Source organism: Pundamilia nyererei, unplaced genomic scaffold, assembly GCF_000239375.1.
Source record: "Pundamilia nyererei isolate P.nyererei 1_Seehausen unplaced genomic scaffold, PunNye1.0 scaffold00072, whole genome shotgun sequence".
Lineage (NCBI taxonomy): Eukaryota > Metazoa > Chordata > Actinopteri > Cichliformes > Cichlidae > Pundamilia > Pundamilia nyererei.
The window spans coordinates 2,771,706-2,789,052 of NW_005187473.1; the positions used below are offsets into that span (position 1 = coordinate 2,771,706).

Below are 17,347 nucleotides of genomic sequence, written 5' to 3' on the forward strand. Positions count from 1 at the left end.
GGGTCAAGGGGGATTTGGGAGGAGGTGGGGTACATGGCTAAAAACATAGTAGGGATTAATGATCAGCTAATCCCCCCGCCTTTACTGAGAGGGCAGTATATAACACGAGGCAGCTCGACATTCTCGTATTGCTTTAGCAGCAAACAAGTCTAGCTTAGCAGCAGAGGCAGCAGAGAGAAGAGTGTAGAGGAGAACACGAGTAAAGCTAAAGCAGGGTTCTAGGACTGGAATAGAAAAATCATCATGAAGGTATTTTTCCTGTTGCTGGTGCTAACCAGTTCAACCGTAGCTGCCCCCCTGGAAGCCTCGGGGAGACAAGAACACCCGACCCTGCCTTCCCAGGCTTCCACCATAGCACCGATCCAACCCGAACCCAGGTCTCGCTTTGCCATGCTGGACGATGTTCGCCTACTAGCAAACGGCCTCCTCCAGTTAGGCCAGAGTTTACGAGAGTTCGTCCACAAGACCAAGGCACAGATCAACGACATCTTCCAAAAGCTCAATATTTTTGACCGCTCTTTTTACCAGCTCTCAGTCGTCACATCGGAGATTAAAGAGGAAGAGGAAGAGCTCAAGAAGACCACTAGCTATTTGAAGGCCAACAATGAGGAGATCAAGAATTTGTCACTGGAAATCAACTCGAAGATCAACAACATTCTGCAGGAGCGCACACAACTGCAGAGCAAGGTGGGGAACCTTGAAGAAAGACTGAAGGGCTTGTCGCAGAGCATGGTCCCTGCCGATCAGCTTAGTGAAATCACATCTCTCAAGGTAAGATGCTTCAGCAGCTAAAACTTTACAACACAAGTCAGTCAAGATATGCTCGCTGAATAAGGAGCAGATAAGCTGTGTTTGTGCAGCGTTTGTCCACTAAACAGATTTAACTGCATTTTACAAACTGAGTTAACTGAGGATAATATTTGTTTTACATTTTTCCTGAAAAACTTTCACATCAACACATGAGACTCAAAGTATTATATTTTTTAGGAAGTGATTGAAGCTCAAGATAAAACAATTGGCAATCTTCTGAAAGCTGTGAAGGAGCAACATGATCAGCTGGACTACCAGAAAATAAAGATTAAAAACCTGGAGGAAAAGGTACTTGTAGTAGAAATCATTATATTTTGCCTTTCAAGGGAAAATATCTGAAATCACTGAGAATCTAATTTGTTACATTACCAATGCACATTCTGTTTAAACTATATATAAAACTATTTAAAATGAGTGACTCACTTGCATCTCCTGCAGCTCAGCTATGAGAGTTTTCAAGATACAGCTGATAAACTAATGGACTCTGACTACGAAACTCTTGATATGTTTGAATATCTGAAAGGAAACTCAACTGGCCTGGAAACAAGTGGTAATTACTTAATATACTCAAATATCTTTCTAAATGCCAAACTTACTTAAATAAAAGTAGAGTTAAGGAATTAATTTGGCTTTTCTACACTGTTTTTTTTCCCCCAGATTTTCCCATGGACTGCACTGACGTGTTTAACAAAGGAGAAACAAATAGTGGTGTCTACGTTATCAAACCAAACCAATCAGAGTCGTTCAACGTTTTCTGTGAAATGAGTTCAGGTGGGTAAGCAATCTTGAGTTCTCATCAAAGACGTCCAAATACCATTTCTGCATTCACAAGCACTGACATTTTTTAGATAACACACTGGCATTTATGATTTCTACAATGACTGAGGAAAGAGCAAAAAAAAAAAGAAAAGAAAAGAAAAGAAAAAAGAAAAAAAGTTGATAACCTACTCACATTATTTATGACAAAACTTTTACATTCCCTGAAATATTTCTTTGTTCTTTTACAGAAGGGGGTTCAACAGTCATCCAGCGCAGGGTTGATGGTTCGGTGGATTTTGATCAGACATGGGAAAAGTACGAAAAAGGTTTTGGAGATCTGGAAAGTGAGTACACTTTATGGTTTAAATTTTTAAATAAAATATTCTATTTTTAGAATTAACAGAAAAAATGACAGTCTTTACTCGTAATAAACATTCATTTTTCACAAATGTCATGGCATATTCAGGAAAAAAAAATATACTGAAAGTAGCAGAAAACAATAGGGGTTGGCACAATATAAAGAAAAAGCCATAATCAACTGATCAGAACAGTTCCTAAATATTTTCTATTAAAGTAGAAAATCTATTGTGTCAGCAGTGTCTTGGTTGCAGGAGCATTTGTAAGTGCTCCCTATAGCCTTGGTCACAGGAAACAATAATTGTCAGATATCAGCCCTGAACAACTTCCTGTATTATCCGAGCATACAGCCAGTTTGGCAGCCTTCCCTACAGCACTTGGTATGCTCATACAAGCACTCATAACCAATTTACAACAAAAAGGCTCTTCATCTGCAAAAGATGAGTTTCAACCTTCTTTCACAGCTACCTGCCTAATGATTACAACCCACATGCTACTAACAGCATGCTTTTAATACCTGGTTGACCCAAAGTCTGCTGGAAGTTAATTACAATTTTCAAACCATTATAAGATGAACTGAGACTTCAGAGTTTCTGAGATTTGTTTTTCCTACAAATAAACAAAATAAATTTGATTTGTCACACAGAGGACTTCTGGCTGGGCCTAAAAAAGATTCACAGCATTACACAGGAAGGTGTTTACATCCTTCGCGTTGATTTGGAGGACTGGAAGGAGGAAAAACACTGGGCTGAATACCGCTTCTCACTGGAAGGTCCCTCCAAGGACTATAGTCTACGTGTCAGCCATTTCTCAGGTGACCTGCCTGATACCATGGCCAACTGCACCGGCATGAGATTTGCCACAAAAGACAGAAACACAGACAGCAACCAAAACTCCAACTGTGCACGCAGCTCCACAGGTACAATCCCAAGTCACAGTATCTTGGAATGTTTCTCCACCATAGTAATAAAATAAATAATTATCTCTGATGAAGACATTTTTTTCTAAACAAGACAAAATCACATAGCTAAGACTGATATATGCTGATATAATTTCCTATCTTGACTCCCTGGCAGGTGGCTGGTGGCTCAATGCTTGCGGTGAAACCAACCTTAATGCAAGGCATGTGTGGCTGAGACCAAAGGGGCGCTTGATGAGGAGGAAGGGCATTCACTGGAGGCCAACCACAGGCTCTTCCTACTCACTCAAGATGACCAAAATCTCCATTCGACAAGCTTCAACTGCTGATATCTCCAACTGAGCCCCCTGTCCACACACTATATAATACTATTGGCTTTTTTTCCCAATACACGGACATCCAAAAAGTTCAACAGGAGGGGGAAGTGACATAACACAGGCCTTCCATATGTCCAGTCTTAATTCACCCACATCATTGAGCAGATTCCTCCCTAACATTATTCGGCCATTGGTTAGTGCTCACCACCAGATAGCAGAACAAAAAAATGTCAGACGTCAGCAAATGCCGACCTGTTGCACCGTGGCACACAGGTTGTTAACCTACTGTGTCTGATCAGACAAGGACAGTAAGTAGAACTGTCATTATGCAACATTTGTCATCGCTTGCAAAACAGACATATTGATCCACATCAGCAACCTAATTCAGAATTGATTGCAAAGCAATACATTGCAGTGATATAACAGCAAATGAGGTTTCTGAGAATAGACTACAATTTTGAAACCCACACTGCTTAACAACCATTAAGGTGAACTTGGATACATTTATGACAACAACAAAACAAGGTATTTTAAAGTATGTTTGGAAGAACTACATGTTCAAAGTGGCTAAAGGGACAAATACCAACAGATTACTACATAAAGCATGCAAGTTATGCAAGTCAAGGTAAAAAGATCATCTCCTGCTTCTGAAAAAAGTCCACTACAAACTAGAAAGCTTTAGACAGCGCACTGATTTTTCTTTTTCTTATTCTTTTATATTTTTTTTTATTCTGTATTTAAACTATGATATGATATGATTTATGCAGGTACCGCTAGAAAATTATAATTTCTGTGTGTTTCCTACATTATTGAGTCATATTGACTTTTGCTCATTATTACAAAATAACCAACTGTACTGTAAAGGTTTTCATACTAACACATCACTGTGAGAAGCAGCTTAGTGTGCTAAAATCATATTTATGAGGCCAAAAATAAATCTACCTGTATAAAAACAAAACAAAACTATGGTACTATTTCTTTGTTTAATTTTGTCTTGAACCAAATGGAGTTAAATAAGTAAAGAGGACATGTTGAAAGGTTGACACACTAATGAAAATGAGATCTAAGGAATAAAACCACTCCACTTAACTCAGTTCGGCTAACTATCAGTCACAGGCCAATTGCATCTGCAGACAGTCAGGCCCTGTCAGCACCTGTCTGGTAACGTCTGGATGTAATCACCTAATATTGGTCTATCAAAATATACTGCTCAAAGAAAAAAAAAGGACAAACTGAAAATCTTTACTGATATAGACTCATGTAACAATAGTAAATTCATACTTCATGTAATCCCTTGAAGTTTTCAGCAGTACAACATTGTATGCTAACATAAAATGTTCTGGATGGAACACAACAGAAAAAATGGCAGGTGTAATTTTTAAAATACTCCTTACATAGTTTATACTGCACAGTAATATAAATCCTGTCAATGCTGTTTCATATTTTCTAATTATTATTAATTTTTATTAATAATTATTATTAATTTATTTTAACCCTTAAATAACCCTTTTTTGTTTTTAATTCACTTTTGCTTCAATTAGTTTCCAGATTGGAATTTCTTGTTTCACTTCAGTTTTTATTGTTTGAAAATGTTAAGGTTTTTTTTTCCCATATATTTTTATTGAAATTTTTTTATAGTACAATACAAACAAATGTTGAATACCCTCACATTCACACACCCATCCATACATCAAACCTGCCTACATCACATTCAAATGTAGAAATGAGCATAGTTCTCACAGTAATACAAAAATACAATGGGTTAGGATAGACTAAATGTTAAGTTTTACTTCATTTTTGATTAATTTCAGCGTTAGTTTTGGTCTTTAAAATTATTACTTAATAAAGGGCAAATGTCAGAGGCCAAGATTGAGGACAATCAGAAAAGATATTAAAATAAAAACACACTTTTTGACTGCGAGTTGACTCACAGCCTTGTAGACACTGCAGGTCTCAATAAACACATCCATCAATAAAATACATTTTTTAACCAGTGAGCTAAAGAGTGAAGTAGTATTTAGATGTTGAGTTAAGTACAAACTGGTTTGAAATTCATTTTTTGTGTAATCTCGATGTCAAACCGACAAATAAACAACCATTAAGACATTATTCATTCACTTCAGATGTTTTTTTCTGTACCTGTATATGGTGTTCGGCACATAGACGTCCCTGGCAGGAAACTCAAGGATCTCCCTGGTGGGACGCACCCTGCTGTCTGGGTAAGGCTTAACCTGCAGGAGGTCAGGGGTCAAGCAGTAGTGGGGGTTCTCCGGAGCTGGAGAAATGTCCAGCTTCAACTGGGCTGTGGTGAGTGTGTGAGTAGTCAGAGGAAGGGGAAAGGAGTGTTAAAGAAAGAGCAAAGAATCATTTTTAGATTTCAAATCAGGACAATCAAAGGAAAGCATAAATTCCACTTTTAAGTACCTGTGATAGGTCTGAGTCTCCTCAGCACTGAAGACGGTCTTCTCATATCAGCTAAGAACTTATACAAATCTTCATCACTAAGTCTGTCTCCCTCCTAAAATAACATGTAGAATAAAAAAACATGAGAAAATGACAAAGGGAAGGAAAAGTAATCTAATACTAATAATCTACTATCGTGTGAGCAAGCACATTCACATGGACCTGTTTAAAGAAGTTGGTGATGGTAAGTGTTGCAGGTCTAAAACCTGTCAGGCTACATGATTCATCTCCACTTGTGGTTCTCTCCAGAGAACGCCTTCCCATAATGCTCGAGTTCCTCCGTTCAGACCATGAGCCTTTCCTCTCTAAAAAGATACAACAAAAACAAACTCAACATTTTAAAGCCCACATTTATTTTCCACTCTGAACATGCAGACATTGTTCTAATCTGCCATAGCAACAGAAGGCTGTCGCCACCAGTCAGCATCAAAGATAACCTCTAAGGTCAAAGGGTAGTCAAACACCAAGGGTCACAGTAAAAATAACACAGCAGGGATCAATATGATGTTGCCCTGTTTGTTTCTAAAGCACGCCAATTTACTGAAATGTCCATGCACCTAATGCATGACTGCCATGTCTGTTATGGTCTCTTCAACTAGACCATGTGTGACATGGAAAGTGGGCATAAAAAACACTGCCATGTTTTTTTTCCTACTCACTGGAACTTTTGATATCATTCTGAGATACATGGTCAACGTCTACAATTACAGTTAGAAGGCTTGCATTAAAAGAAGATGGTTAGACCTGAGAGGCTCATCTCTAGCTCTGTATCTCTCTCCAGGCTGCCGGCACTGTTAACAATGTTCATTAGATGGATGGCGGTCCACGCAAAGGGCATTCGGTAGCGCCCCAGACGTTGGCAGAACTGCTCTGACTGGCCTCGAAGCTTCTCCAGCTTCTCCTTGTTCTATAAAAAAATAGAAATGTTAACGTAAATACAGGGTTTGTGGTACATTAACAATGAATCAGAATTCTTTTTTTCTTTTTTTTTTATTCACTGCAACAAAATTAGGAGATGACCATGAAAAGGAATGTACTTTTAAATGAGTACTTGCAGTTGCAGAAACAGTAATGAATAAAAACATTTATTATGACATCACATATAACTGAAATACATCTGAGACTGAGCTTTCGTGGTATTCATCATCTAATTCACTCTCATTGTACCTTGGCAGCGTCTGACTCTTTGAAGACCATATAGGGCTCTGCGCACTCTCCAATATCACCCTGCTGCAGTACTTTTTCCAGCTGTTGACAAAGCAAACACAGCCTTCAGTAACTACACTCACGTGCAGTGAAACAGGTCAGAAGATGGGTGTCAAATTGTGAAAGGACAGCAGGTTTCTTCAATTAAGCTTTATCTTTCATACTAAGTCAAACACTGCAATGAAAAACTGCAGTGGTGCTATCAAAGAGGGACAATAAGTCAAGGTTTTACTTGTAATTTATTCAAAGACATTTCTGTAAGAGAAACATGAAGCCTTAAGTACCCTTATACTGATGGCATTGCATAATCATGGATATCTAACATTCAGGGAAACCTGAATTAGCTATTAGTACTCTTTTACGTATTACAAAACAAAAGTTGACAAGAGAGATGAAATTCTAGCATGACTGTTTCACCTTGATGACTAGGAAGACATCCTGGGAGGGGTAGGTGATGGAGAATATGGCAGAGCGAGCCAGCGTGGAGATGGCTGCTGTCTGAATGTGAGGACGCAGCATCGCTTTTGTCTGCTCAGAGTTTAGGTCAAAGAAAAAGTTTTCTGATATCTGAAGGACACATGAAACAGACACACGGATCATTATTATTTGACCAAAACACCTGTTAAATGTAATCATAGCACTACGCCATCACAACTATTACTATTTAATTGTAATTTCTGATGACTCTATTACTAAAGCATGGCTTCTTGCTCGTGGAGGCTGGCAAACATGTTAACATCTCAGTGATGAATAAGCCACCAGAGAAGTTTATGGAGCCGTGAAGCGGCATTATATATGAGAGATCTACTTATCAAGGCATCTGCTACCCTCTAGTGTTTGTTAGCTAAAAGGGAACAGAAAGAAGCGGCACTAGATAAGGTTGTTCAGATATATACATAGTTCCAGAGTATGATTTAACGGCATTCCCAAAAACATAACAGGCCCACAACATAAAATTTAATAGCCCACTCATCAAATTCGTTTGGCCTCCCAACGATTTTAACGGTTTGCAGAAGTGACCCAACAACTCAGAGCTGAGGAGGCACTGAGTAAAGCATAACAGCTTACCTTTTTCTTTTCCTTGACATCATATAAGGCCAAACTAGCAAATATGGGTTCAATTTCGATCTCAAACCTTCAAGGTGGAGAGAAAAAGGAGTGGATCAGCAGAAAGCAGCAGTTAAATAAAAGAGCTACATGGCGTTTTTTTCTTTTCTGAAAAAGGCCGTCTACCACTTACTTCAAGGACAAGCACTTGACGAGTAGCCTCTGTCCAAAGTGTTCTTTAGGTACTTCAGGCACACAGTGGCGCTCAACGGGCTCCTCCTACACATTCACACAAACGTGTGGGGTTAAAAAAAAAAAAAGACTGAATTGCACAATAATTTTATCAGTTATGTAAAACTGTTTAAACTATAAATTTAATGGAGACTAGCAGAAAAGGTTTTAAGGATATGGAAAGGTGCTTACTGTACCTCATCGAGGGCGGGGTGCAGAGCAAAGAGTTCACGGTGGCGGTTGGCCTTGCGCTGGTCTTCGTTATGCCGGTCAATCTCCTCATTGGGGGCACGGTCAAGGAGGTGAGGAAGCAGGGCATCGGGGAGGGAATTCTTCAAGTCAAAAATGCTACAGGCCCAGCTACCCCTCGGAGTGTCATCGATAGACATTGACCGTCGCTTCAAGTCATCCTGCAATACAACCAATGCAAAAAAGACAGACTAGCAATATACACTGTGGGACTGTTTTAAACCTGTATCTTGATATTGTCAATCTGAAATTAACACACATCATTCAGGTTAATTATTTTCCTAATGAAAAAAAAGGATACCTGGTCATCCTGGTAACTGCTGCTGTCTGGCATCTCATCAGCTTCAAACACCTGTTTGGGGAGGCCTTTCTGGCGCTCCTTCTGCTTGTCCAGAGTGTTGGGATTAAAGCCAGTACCAAGCTTATGATATCTGAAGGAACAAGCCATTACTTAGAACACTTTAATTCATTTACTAATATTATTTCAGGATTATTATGTGTATTTTAAGAATATTTTCACATGGTGAAGCCTTACTTTCTATTGACGACTGCCCAGTCTTCTGTGTAGGATCTGACGCAGTCTCTAACATGAGGATCAGTGTCCCTGCAGCCAGACAAACATAATCAACCAAACAAACATTATTTTAACAGCAGAGTCAGACTCTAAATGCAGGCTTACTGATATGGATGGCAGACCATTAAATGTGTTGAAATAAATACATCTTTCTGGTGTATCACACGCTGAAGCACACTTGTAATGCTTCTGCCATCTCTTCTGAAATACTAAGAGCCAGCAGTACATTAAGTAAAGACATTAAGCCCACATAGCTTGAAGGATTCCAAGGCGCTCATTAACTTAGTAACCAAACAGTTTACATACACATCTAATATACAGGCATTTGACTTCCATTCTTAATTTTTGCACCTCTATTAAACTGTAGGTAAGCTTATCTTACTATATTTAATAAGATATAGTAAGATAACGCAGCCTCATACAAATGTAGCAAATGATTTAAGGACAGTGCCTTGACATATAAATATATTGCCGTTGAGTAAATGATAATTGTTTTTGGAAAATGAAATATGGAACCAAGATCACTATTCCTCATTAAAACCTGCGATTTCACATTAATTTGAAATATGTGCTCTCAACTTTATCTAAATTATTCAATCTCCACTATATATTACAGTCTTTTATAGCTCATTTGTTTGTACATTTAACACAAATTATTTGCATTACAAACAATTACTAGTCTCTCGAGATCAACACATTAAATTCCAGATGCTATTAAATGAAGAAAAGAAAAGAAAAAAAACAACAAAGAACACTCCACATCTTTCTTCCACGGCAGCCTTACCCGTCTTCAGGGACAGCTTGTACCACTGTGCGACACTCCCTGGGTGTGTAGATGACCTCAATGTCATCTGGGGGAAACTCAATCAGATCTCTCAGGGGACCTGACTCAACGATGGGAGGGTGAGTGATAAGGTACTCCTCAAAATCCACCGGCTCCACCGCCTCCGTGAGCGGAACCTGGTGGGCGATGAGAAAGTGTGACAGGGAGAAAATCAGAGGGATGGGAGAAGTTAAGTAGCTGTTAAGGGCATACATGTCAGTACAGCTCGGCTACTTTTTTTCTTTGTCTACAAATGTCTTAATAAAGTCGTCTCTACTTTTAAGCAAATGCTTCACAAATGCAGTTATTGAGAAAAAAGGGAGAGCTGGTGTTATTTGTCACTCTATTATAGAGCACCATGTTCTGCAATAATAGATCTAAAATATGAGGTGATTTATGTCAATTCTGTTAGGGGAACTGTTTTAGATTTCAGATCATTGTTAATTTCATAATAAAAAAAAAATCAGTTGTAAGAATGACCCATGTGGGATTTGAGAATATCCTCAAAGCTGACACAAGCAGCCAGATTATCACAGGCTAATGACATCATGGGTCTTACTGCGCTGACACAGGGGAGGATAATAGCAGTAACGTGGTAACCACACACCGTGTATGTCAATGAAATTCATTTTGTAACTTGTGGCGATGAAAAGCAACGACCTGTAGAAGCAAAGAATACTGGTGATGGACATACGAAGGAGTGATAAAAATATACACAACCGGAGCTAACACAGACCTACAGTTAACTGCAAAGCAATGCAAAACAAGCCAATCACTATATATCTGAATAAAACTTATGGCTGCATCCTCTACTTGGGTTTCTTTCTAATGCCCGCATCTCTACACCATTCAGGGCCTCTAAAACAGATATCTTGCCTGAAAGGGCTTCCAACTCCATTTCAGTTTCAAATGTCTGATAATATAATCAACTCTAGAATTACTTTATATGCTAATTATAAGTCCCTTTGTCTGCTTCTCTGATTTGCACATGTGTTGCTAACATTGTTGTCTAAGCTAGAAGCTTTTATGCTTATTAATTCTGAGTTTCCACCTTGCCATTCGTCCTAGCAAAAACAAACAACTCGCTGGTCTTTCTGTTAGTGCTGTTCTTATTGTGTTCTTCCACCATAATATTTTCTATAGCTAAGCAACCAGTCCTCTGTTTCTATGTTAACATTTTATGTGAAAAGTGGTGTCATATGCTTTTCAGCATTTTAATGTGGATGAAGACTCTTCTGAAACATTCTGAAATGAAAATGTGCTAGTGTGGACGCAGCGTTTGCCTGCTTCTACAAGTGGAACCCAGGGAGAATCTGTTTTAGCAGCTTCATTTTAAGGGTCTGTCTGTGCGTGTCTGTGTTTGTCTGTGTGTGGGTGTGTGCATGCATGTTTGTTCTTCTTCCTCTTGAGGAATTTGAACACGAATATCTTTCACAGTTTTAATTAGAGACCAAATGCAGCCTAATTAAGTAGTGAAGGTGGGACCACGTGTTGGTGTTTCGGCTCAGGAGTACTCAGGGTCAATTGACACTACTCCTTTAACAAACATGAGCCATTTTTACACAGATGCTAAGCCAAATAAAGGTAGCATGATACTGCCTACAGCATGTGATTTTAGATACCATGACCTTGTTGTGGAATTGAAGGCACAACAGTTTATACATCAGTACTACCATTGTAATATTATCATGCCTTACCTGCTAATCTTTTCTACAATCAACGATTGTCACGCTCAAAGCTCAAAGTCAGAACAATAACGATACAAAACAGAAAGGGATAATAATGATGGAGCTGCACCAACACCTTCAAATGTCTGTGTAAAAAGGCTTAATGTGGTGAACAGGACAATCAATAGTTATCCCTCATGGCACTCTGCTAGACAGTTGTGCAGCTTTTCACATGTACCAAAAACCCAAAGCAAAACACCCCTGACCCCAATTAGAGAAAACATCGATCTCATTTGAAGAAAACCAACTACTACAACTGTTTACATGTAAACACAATGAATGATAAGCGGCCTTTCAGACTACTCACTGTGTTACTTGTTGTTGTTCCGACGTTGAGGTTTTTGAAGAGCTGTGGGGAGCCTCCATACTGTCCAGCTATCTGTTTCCTAACCTCTGCTGCCACAGTCCTGCAAACAGAGTAACAGGTAGAGAGGACAAGAAATAAGTCAGCTTATGCAAAAAGTCTCTCTAGACATCCATTAAGTGGATATTGCAGGCTTATTAGTATTTAGAATCATATTAAGACCATCCCAGTATATTTCTCACAGTATGGACGAATGACGGCCATGAATGACGGATCCCAGTACTGGTGTGATTAAAACAGAACAACAGAACAAACCAGTGATGGAAATGTGTCTGTGTAAAGCTGCATACACACTGCAAGCAATTCACAGCAACGTGACAGCCAGAGATTACAGAAAGCGAATGATATTTGGTAACTTCAAGCAACTATGGGCAAAATAACTGCTAGCAGCATGAAGTGGGCAAGACCTGTGATAAACTTTCAGGCAAGCAACTGAAGAGACTCCTAATGAAAGTGAAAAATACCGCTGATTGACATATGACCTGCTACTAAAATCATTAGAAGGTCAGCTGAGCAACCGAACCCTGCAATGTCCACAAGCAACCAGACGGCAATTTCAAAGTGATGTGCCACAAGCGAATAGCTTCAACTATGTATACAGCTTAAGAATAAAAAAAACATCCAAGGACAGTGATGTAACTACTAGTGATATAGCAAAGCATGAATATTTTCATATTCTCCAACATATGAAATGGATTATTGTAGATTTAGTGGAATAACCCATAAATTTAACCCACCAATTTAACCCATCTTGGCAAAATAATGCCAAGATGAATGACAGAAGCTACATTTGAACTCATGTGCAAGCTCTGATTCATCCAAAACTGTGAACAACAGTGGTTGCACTGGGAAAATACAGCGCTACAACCACAGAAGTATTATAAGTAGTAATCTCAAATATGACACTATGTGGTGAATGTATTTATATCCTTTCAGAGGTTTTTGCTGGGACTGTCCCAGAAACACCAACAAAAGTTTATTGTACAGTGAGACCCTTCCAGTAATGTATGGTATGTGACTGTCCCTGGTACAGTCAGTGTTCTACATTAAAAAAAAATGTCCCACGTGGTCGAAGTGCAATAAAGAGGGTTGGATCTATCACAAAATATTATTTCCCCTATACAACATTAGGTAATAAGATTGCATTATCTTTTTCTCAATTTCATAATGCAATTCTAGCACCAGTCGTATTTATGTGGAAAACATACTTCGCTCTGCCTCCAGTATATAAAAATTTACACTAACAACACTGGTACCACTATATCAGCTATGTAACACAAGATTAACTACAGTATCCAGTATGATATTTGTCTCAGTCAATGATATGGAGTACTGACAAAAGTCAAAGTTTGGTGAATTAAAAAACCCCAAAAAACTGCATGATTGCAAAAATGGCATATTTATTTACTTTAAATTCCTTGAGAAGCTAAAAACGTAGGCTTTTTTATTGAATCATTTGGGTTATCTCATAACATACAAAGATTTTTTTTAAAAGGCATGCTGAAGGATTTTGGCTATGTCCAACTAACTACCTAAATGCAGTTGCTACTTCAAGCAACTCACTGGGATATGTAAAACTAACAAACACAGACGATCACATTTTTTTGTATTTTAACTCTCCTTCTGTCTCTGCTGAGCTTCACTGTGTTAGCTCAGACAGCATCGTGTATTACACCAATACACAGCAGAAAAAAAATAATTAAAAAAAAAATCCCTGGACCCCAGTGGTCAGCACAAAGCTCTCAGTCTTCAATTGTGGCTGTAGCCACGCACATTCGAAGGTCCTTTAAATCACAGCAACCACCAAAACCACTTAAAGATTTTTGCCTTGAACAGAAAAACAATGCAGCAAGAGGCCCAAAGCGACACAAACAAATTAAAGCCAAGGAAAAAAGCTACAAACTAAAGGGCCAAGGTTATGTTACACTGCTAATGCAGAGTGTTATGATGTTTTTTTGTAATATTTTCCTCATAAGCAACAAACTCTCTAATGTGTCTGTTTCTCTCCACTCTCATTCTAAAAGTTGTATCATAACGACTAGCTTGAAGGTGACTTTAGACTCTGGCCCATAATTACAGCAATTGTGAGTACAGATCACTTGTGATTGAGTCTGTGAGATCATTACAAAAGTCACATCCCTTTCCGATTTTCTAAATCGGCTAAGATCATCTCCACTCCTGTAATGCATGAGCATCAGACAAGACTACAAACAAAATGTCACAGTTATCATTTTAAGCAGGAAAACAAAACAAAAGCAGCATGATCCAACTTTCCAGCTTAAGATGAACAAGATTATGTTCTGTGGGAGAGATCAGGAGGTCTCTGCAGAGCCGTGCTGTCACAGCTGGGGAAAAAGCACAAGGCTGCACTGACAAACACATTCCACACTGCTCCCCGAGCCCTCCTGCCAGACCTTTACTTAGCACTGGTCACTGCACAGAGGAATAACTTGATTAAGCAAACAGGATATGTGACAAAGATGGTAAAAACAACAACTTCTCTTCCCAGGCGCAAAATAGAAAGTGGAAGCAAAAGAAGAATCATAGCTTAACAATCCTGAGGCAGGACTGTGCCTTCTGAGTAGGAGGAAATTTGACTTAAAATATGTGATAGCAGGCACCGGTTTAGGTTGCTGGGATGAGCAGGCAACCGTATGCCCGTGGCTGAGAGTGGCAAGCCTCGATTCGAATCCGACCCACAGCTCTTTGCCTGTCTTCCCCTCTCTCTCTACCTCTGCTTTCCTGTCACTCTTCACTGTAACCTTTCAAAAGGCCAAAAAATATGTGATAATAGCTTTCATTAAAAAGAAAGAGTGTAGCTAAACAAGTTCAGCAGAGAACTCTTGTCCTTTGTTACGTGAATAATTTTAGCATGTTAAAAAGCATTCCAACAGGCTGTGAGAAGATTAACAGGGAACCATTTCAACTTTTATTGAGGCCTGTTATGCCCATAATACAGATATAATATCACAACTGCAATATAAAGCAGCCAAATTCAATAACAAATCTACTTTGTCTACTTAAACTGAGCCAGAAAAATGTCATTAAATGCCACAGGTTTCTTAATGAGGGCCGCGACTTATATTACTCTGCATGCTCATGTGCATGCCATCCAAAAGGCATCTCAGAATCATCCTGTCAGTAATTTAATAATAATGTAAAGTCCCAATAATACGATGGAAAGTTAATATATGGTAGATTCATATTCTTTCAGTCGGGACATAAACAACTTCTACGGGAAAATGTCAAGATGATAGTGAACTTACTACAGTTCAATAATGAAAACACATTTGCTTCAAATAGATTATCGATTTTAAAATAGACAACACTCAGGAGCATGTCTGTGGTCTTATGTAATCATCTTTCCCTTCACTGTGGATCACAGTGAAACGCTCTCCAGAGAGATGTAAATTCTTATCTCATCTAACAGCACCACATAGAGAACAGGTCAACCAGCAGGCACGCATGCATATACTTGCTCAACAATTTTTAAAACGCCTTCATTGTTCGGACATTAATTGATCAGCAATAACAGTGATTAAAAATACGTCTATGTTGATCTGTACTGTACAGCTATCTGAACACTGACTGGGAAGATGGCATTTGACAGCTTGCACAAAGCCCTTTGTTAAAGAGATTACTTTGATCTGTCTGAGGGGCGGGGAAGAGATTATAATATCAGTATTTGATATCAGCGGAGGGAGGCTTTTGTTCCAAGTAATAAATGTGCAATCTCGTTTCAGTTAGGTAAATCTTTAAACATAACAAAGTTCAGGCACATCTCTCCCAGTGCCAGTAGTACCTAGCTGCCCATCGTTAGCTACTGTAAGCGAGATAGCTACTTGTCCAAAATTAACATTTATCAATTTACAGTAGCTACGTTCATTTCGGTAATTATAATTATTGAAAGTCTGTTTCCTCTCCACCCCGGAGACATACATAAATATGATATCACCCCTTTGTTAGTATTCACTGGTAAAGGACAGTAGCAGCTAGCAGTGTCGCTGTCTGTCTGGGTGGGTCTGAGCATCTTTGCAGTCACAGCTAACAAGCGGCTAGCTCAGAGCAGCAAGGCTGCGCTGGCGGCTGGGCCTCCTTCATAGGGTTCCCTCAGCATTGGTCTGAGGGCGACCTACATGGAAGTCCTCGGTGGGCATTTTGCGAGCACGTTGCGCTATGTTAAGTCTTTACCTGCTAATTTTTTGGGCGAAGGCGCGGCGTTCAGCCATGGCAGTGGCCGCTGATGTGCTTAAGCAAATTCCCAGGCAGGCAGGCAGCAGGCAGACTCCGTTTTCCACGCAATACGACCACAGGGAAAAACGGGAAAACAGGAGAATGGATCATTACCGTAATGAACGTAACGCTGTGCCACAGAACACACCCAATGAAAAGTACTTGCGCATTCTCATTTCAAAAAGAACTCTGGTGGGTTAAGGAAGAAGGATTACGGATAAAATACTATTAATGAATAGCGAACATGAACATCTTTCAAAACTAAAGACACTTGAGAATTATCGGGAAAAGCAGTTATCACGAAATTATAGTAAAACCAGGTGCAGGACCTATAAGAAGCTGAAATATGTAAATAATACTGATAATTTTGCATGATTATACATGTCAAATATTTTTACTTGCATTTTTTTGTCTTCACGGGTAAAGCAGCAGTATTTGTTAATGGATAATAATAATTTATAAATTAAGTTGTAAGTTAAAATATTTGTTTCTCAATATATATTGGAGTAGAAATAAGTAGAAGTAAAATATTGATGTATAGTGCTTCACATTTGTACTAAACTTCAACATTTGATACTTGAGTAAAAGTTACTTTGTATGCCGATTTGTATGCATGAGTTAAACAAAGGAGTATTTTTTAAAAAGGACTGGAAGTTTGCTGGAAGTTTGTGCGACATAACTGAGAATAAAATATATATATGAAAAAAGAACTACTTCATTGTCATCCTTAACAACCTTAAACAATAATCATAATACCGTAGAAATGAAAACAAATAGCATAAAGACTTTGTCAATTGTAGATAATGCAAATGAAACACATTCAAAAGAAAAGAGACTACATTTTATCATCTTCTTCTTTTATACGGATTACTTTAGAAGCCACTGAGTAATGTTGTCTTCAGGTTTTGTGAAATAATAGAATAAAGTTTTTGTTTTTCAAAAACGACAATTTCAATAAAGTTTTTATTTCCTGAAAATCGGTTTACAGTAAATGTTTAAATAGACTGCAGTACGCTGTAGTAAAAGCAAACACGTAAATTTAGAGAACCATTTGTCAACATTATTAAAATAATTAAGTCGCAACCGTCTTAACACTGTTAAGACTTAACAAGTGTCAACAGTAATAGGAGTTAAACTAAATAGTCGAATTTCTGTAAGAGAAAGAGAAAAATGAATATTATCAGGATAACTGTATAACATTGATAGGTTAAATCTCTACTGTATATTACTGTAACGGTACACTAGATCCATAAAAAATAAAGGACTGA

General features: G+C 38.5%; 2 protein-coding genes across 20 annotated transcripts in view; one reads left to right on the forward strand and one right to left on the reverse strand.

Moving 5' to 3' along the window:
• dock7 (dedicator of cytokinesis 7) overlaps positions 1–16,204 on the reverse strand; it is a 45,776-nt gene extending 29,572 nt beyond the window's left edge. For all 18 annotated transcript variants that reach the window (XM_005737005.1, XM_005737004.1, XM_013911809.1 and 15 more), the window contains exons 1-14: positions 16,038–16,204; positions 11,790–11,889; positions 9,717–9,892; positions 8,894–8,962; positions 8,660–8,789; positions 8,307–8,519; positions 8,072–8,157; positions 7,900–7,966; positions 7,249–7,398; positions 6,793–6,873; positions 6,370–6,532; positions 5,788–5,930; positions 5,587–5,680; positions 5,302–5,464 (exon numbers count right to left, since the gene is read on the reverse strand). In XM_005737005.1, the coding sequence (XP_005737062.1) occupies positions 5,302–5,464; positions 5,587–5,680; positions 5,788–5,930; positions 6,370–6,532; positions 6,793–6,873; positions 7,249–7,398; positions 7,900–7,966; positions 8,072–8,157; positions 8,307–8,519; positions 8,660–8,789; positions 8,894–8,962; positions 9,717–9,892; positions 11,790–11,889; positions 16,038–16,075 (1,673 nt within the window). In that variant the 5' untranslated portion in view covers positions 16,076–16,204. The remainder of the gene's footprint in view (positions 1–5,301; positions 5,465–5,586; positions 5,681–5,787; positions 5,931–6,369; positions 6,533–6,792; positions 6,874–7,248; positions 7,399–7,899; positions 7,967–8,071; positions 8,158–8,306; positions 8,520–8,659; positions 8,790–8,893; positions 8,963–9,716; positions 9,893–11,789; positions 11,890–16,037) is intronic.
• Positions 144–4,582, forward strand: angptl3 (angiopoietin-like 3). Of its 2 annotated transcripts, none has more exons than XM_005736994.1 (7): positions 144–771; positions 988–1,098; positions 1,249–1,360; positions 1,468–1,581; positions 1,818–1,913; positions 2,573–2,845; positions 3,003–4,582. In XM_005736994.1, the coding sequence occupies exons 1-7, from the start codon at positions 244–246 to the stop codon at positions 3,185–3,187; spliced, it is 1,419 nt and encodes a 472-aa protein (XP_005737051.1). In that variant the 5' UTR covers positions 144–243; the 3' UTR covers positions 3,188–4,582. The 2 variants fall into 2 exon arrangements, with proteins under 2 accessions (XP_005737051.1, XP_005737052.1); XM_005736995.1 differs by having other exon boundaries at positions 1,821–1,913.
• Positions 16,205–17,347: the final 1,143 nt, after the last annotated feature.

Excerpts from the sequence above, each read along its gene's own strand:
- angptl3 (XM_005736994.1), top strand. The coding sequence starts at position 244 with ATGAAGGTATTTTTCCTGTTGCTGGTGCTAACCAGTTCAACCGTAGCT. Across the intron at positions 1,099-1,248 it reads TTAAAAACCTGGAGGAAAAG|CTCAGCTATGAGAGTTTTCA; the intron begins GTACTTGTAGTA and ends CATCTCCTGCAG. Across the intron at positions 1,914-2,572 it reads AGGTTTTGGAGATCTGGAAA|AGGACTTCTGGCTGGGCCTA; the intron begins GTGAGTACACTT and ends TTTGTCACACAG.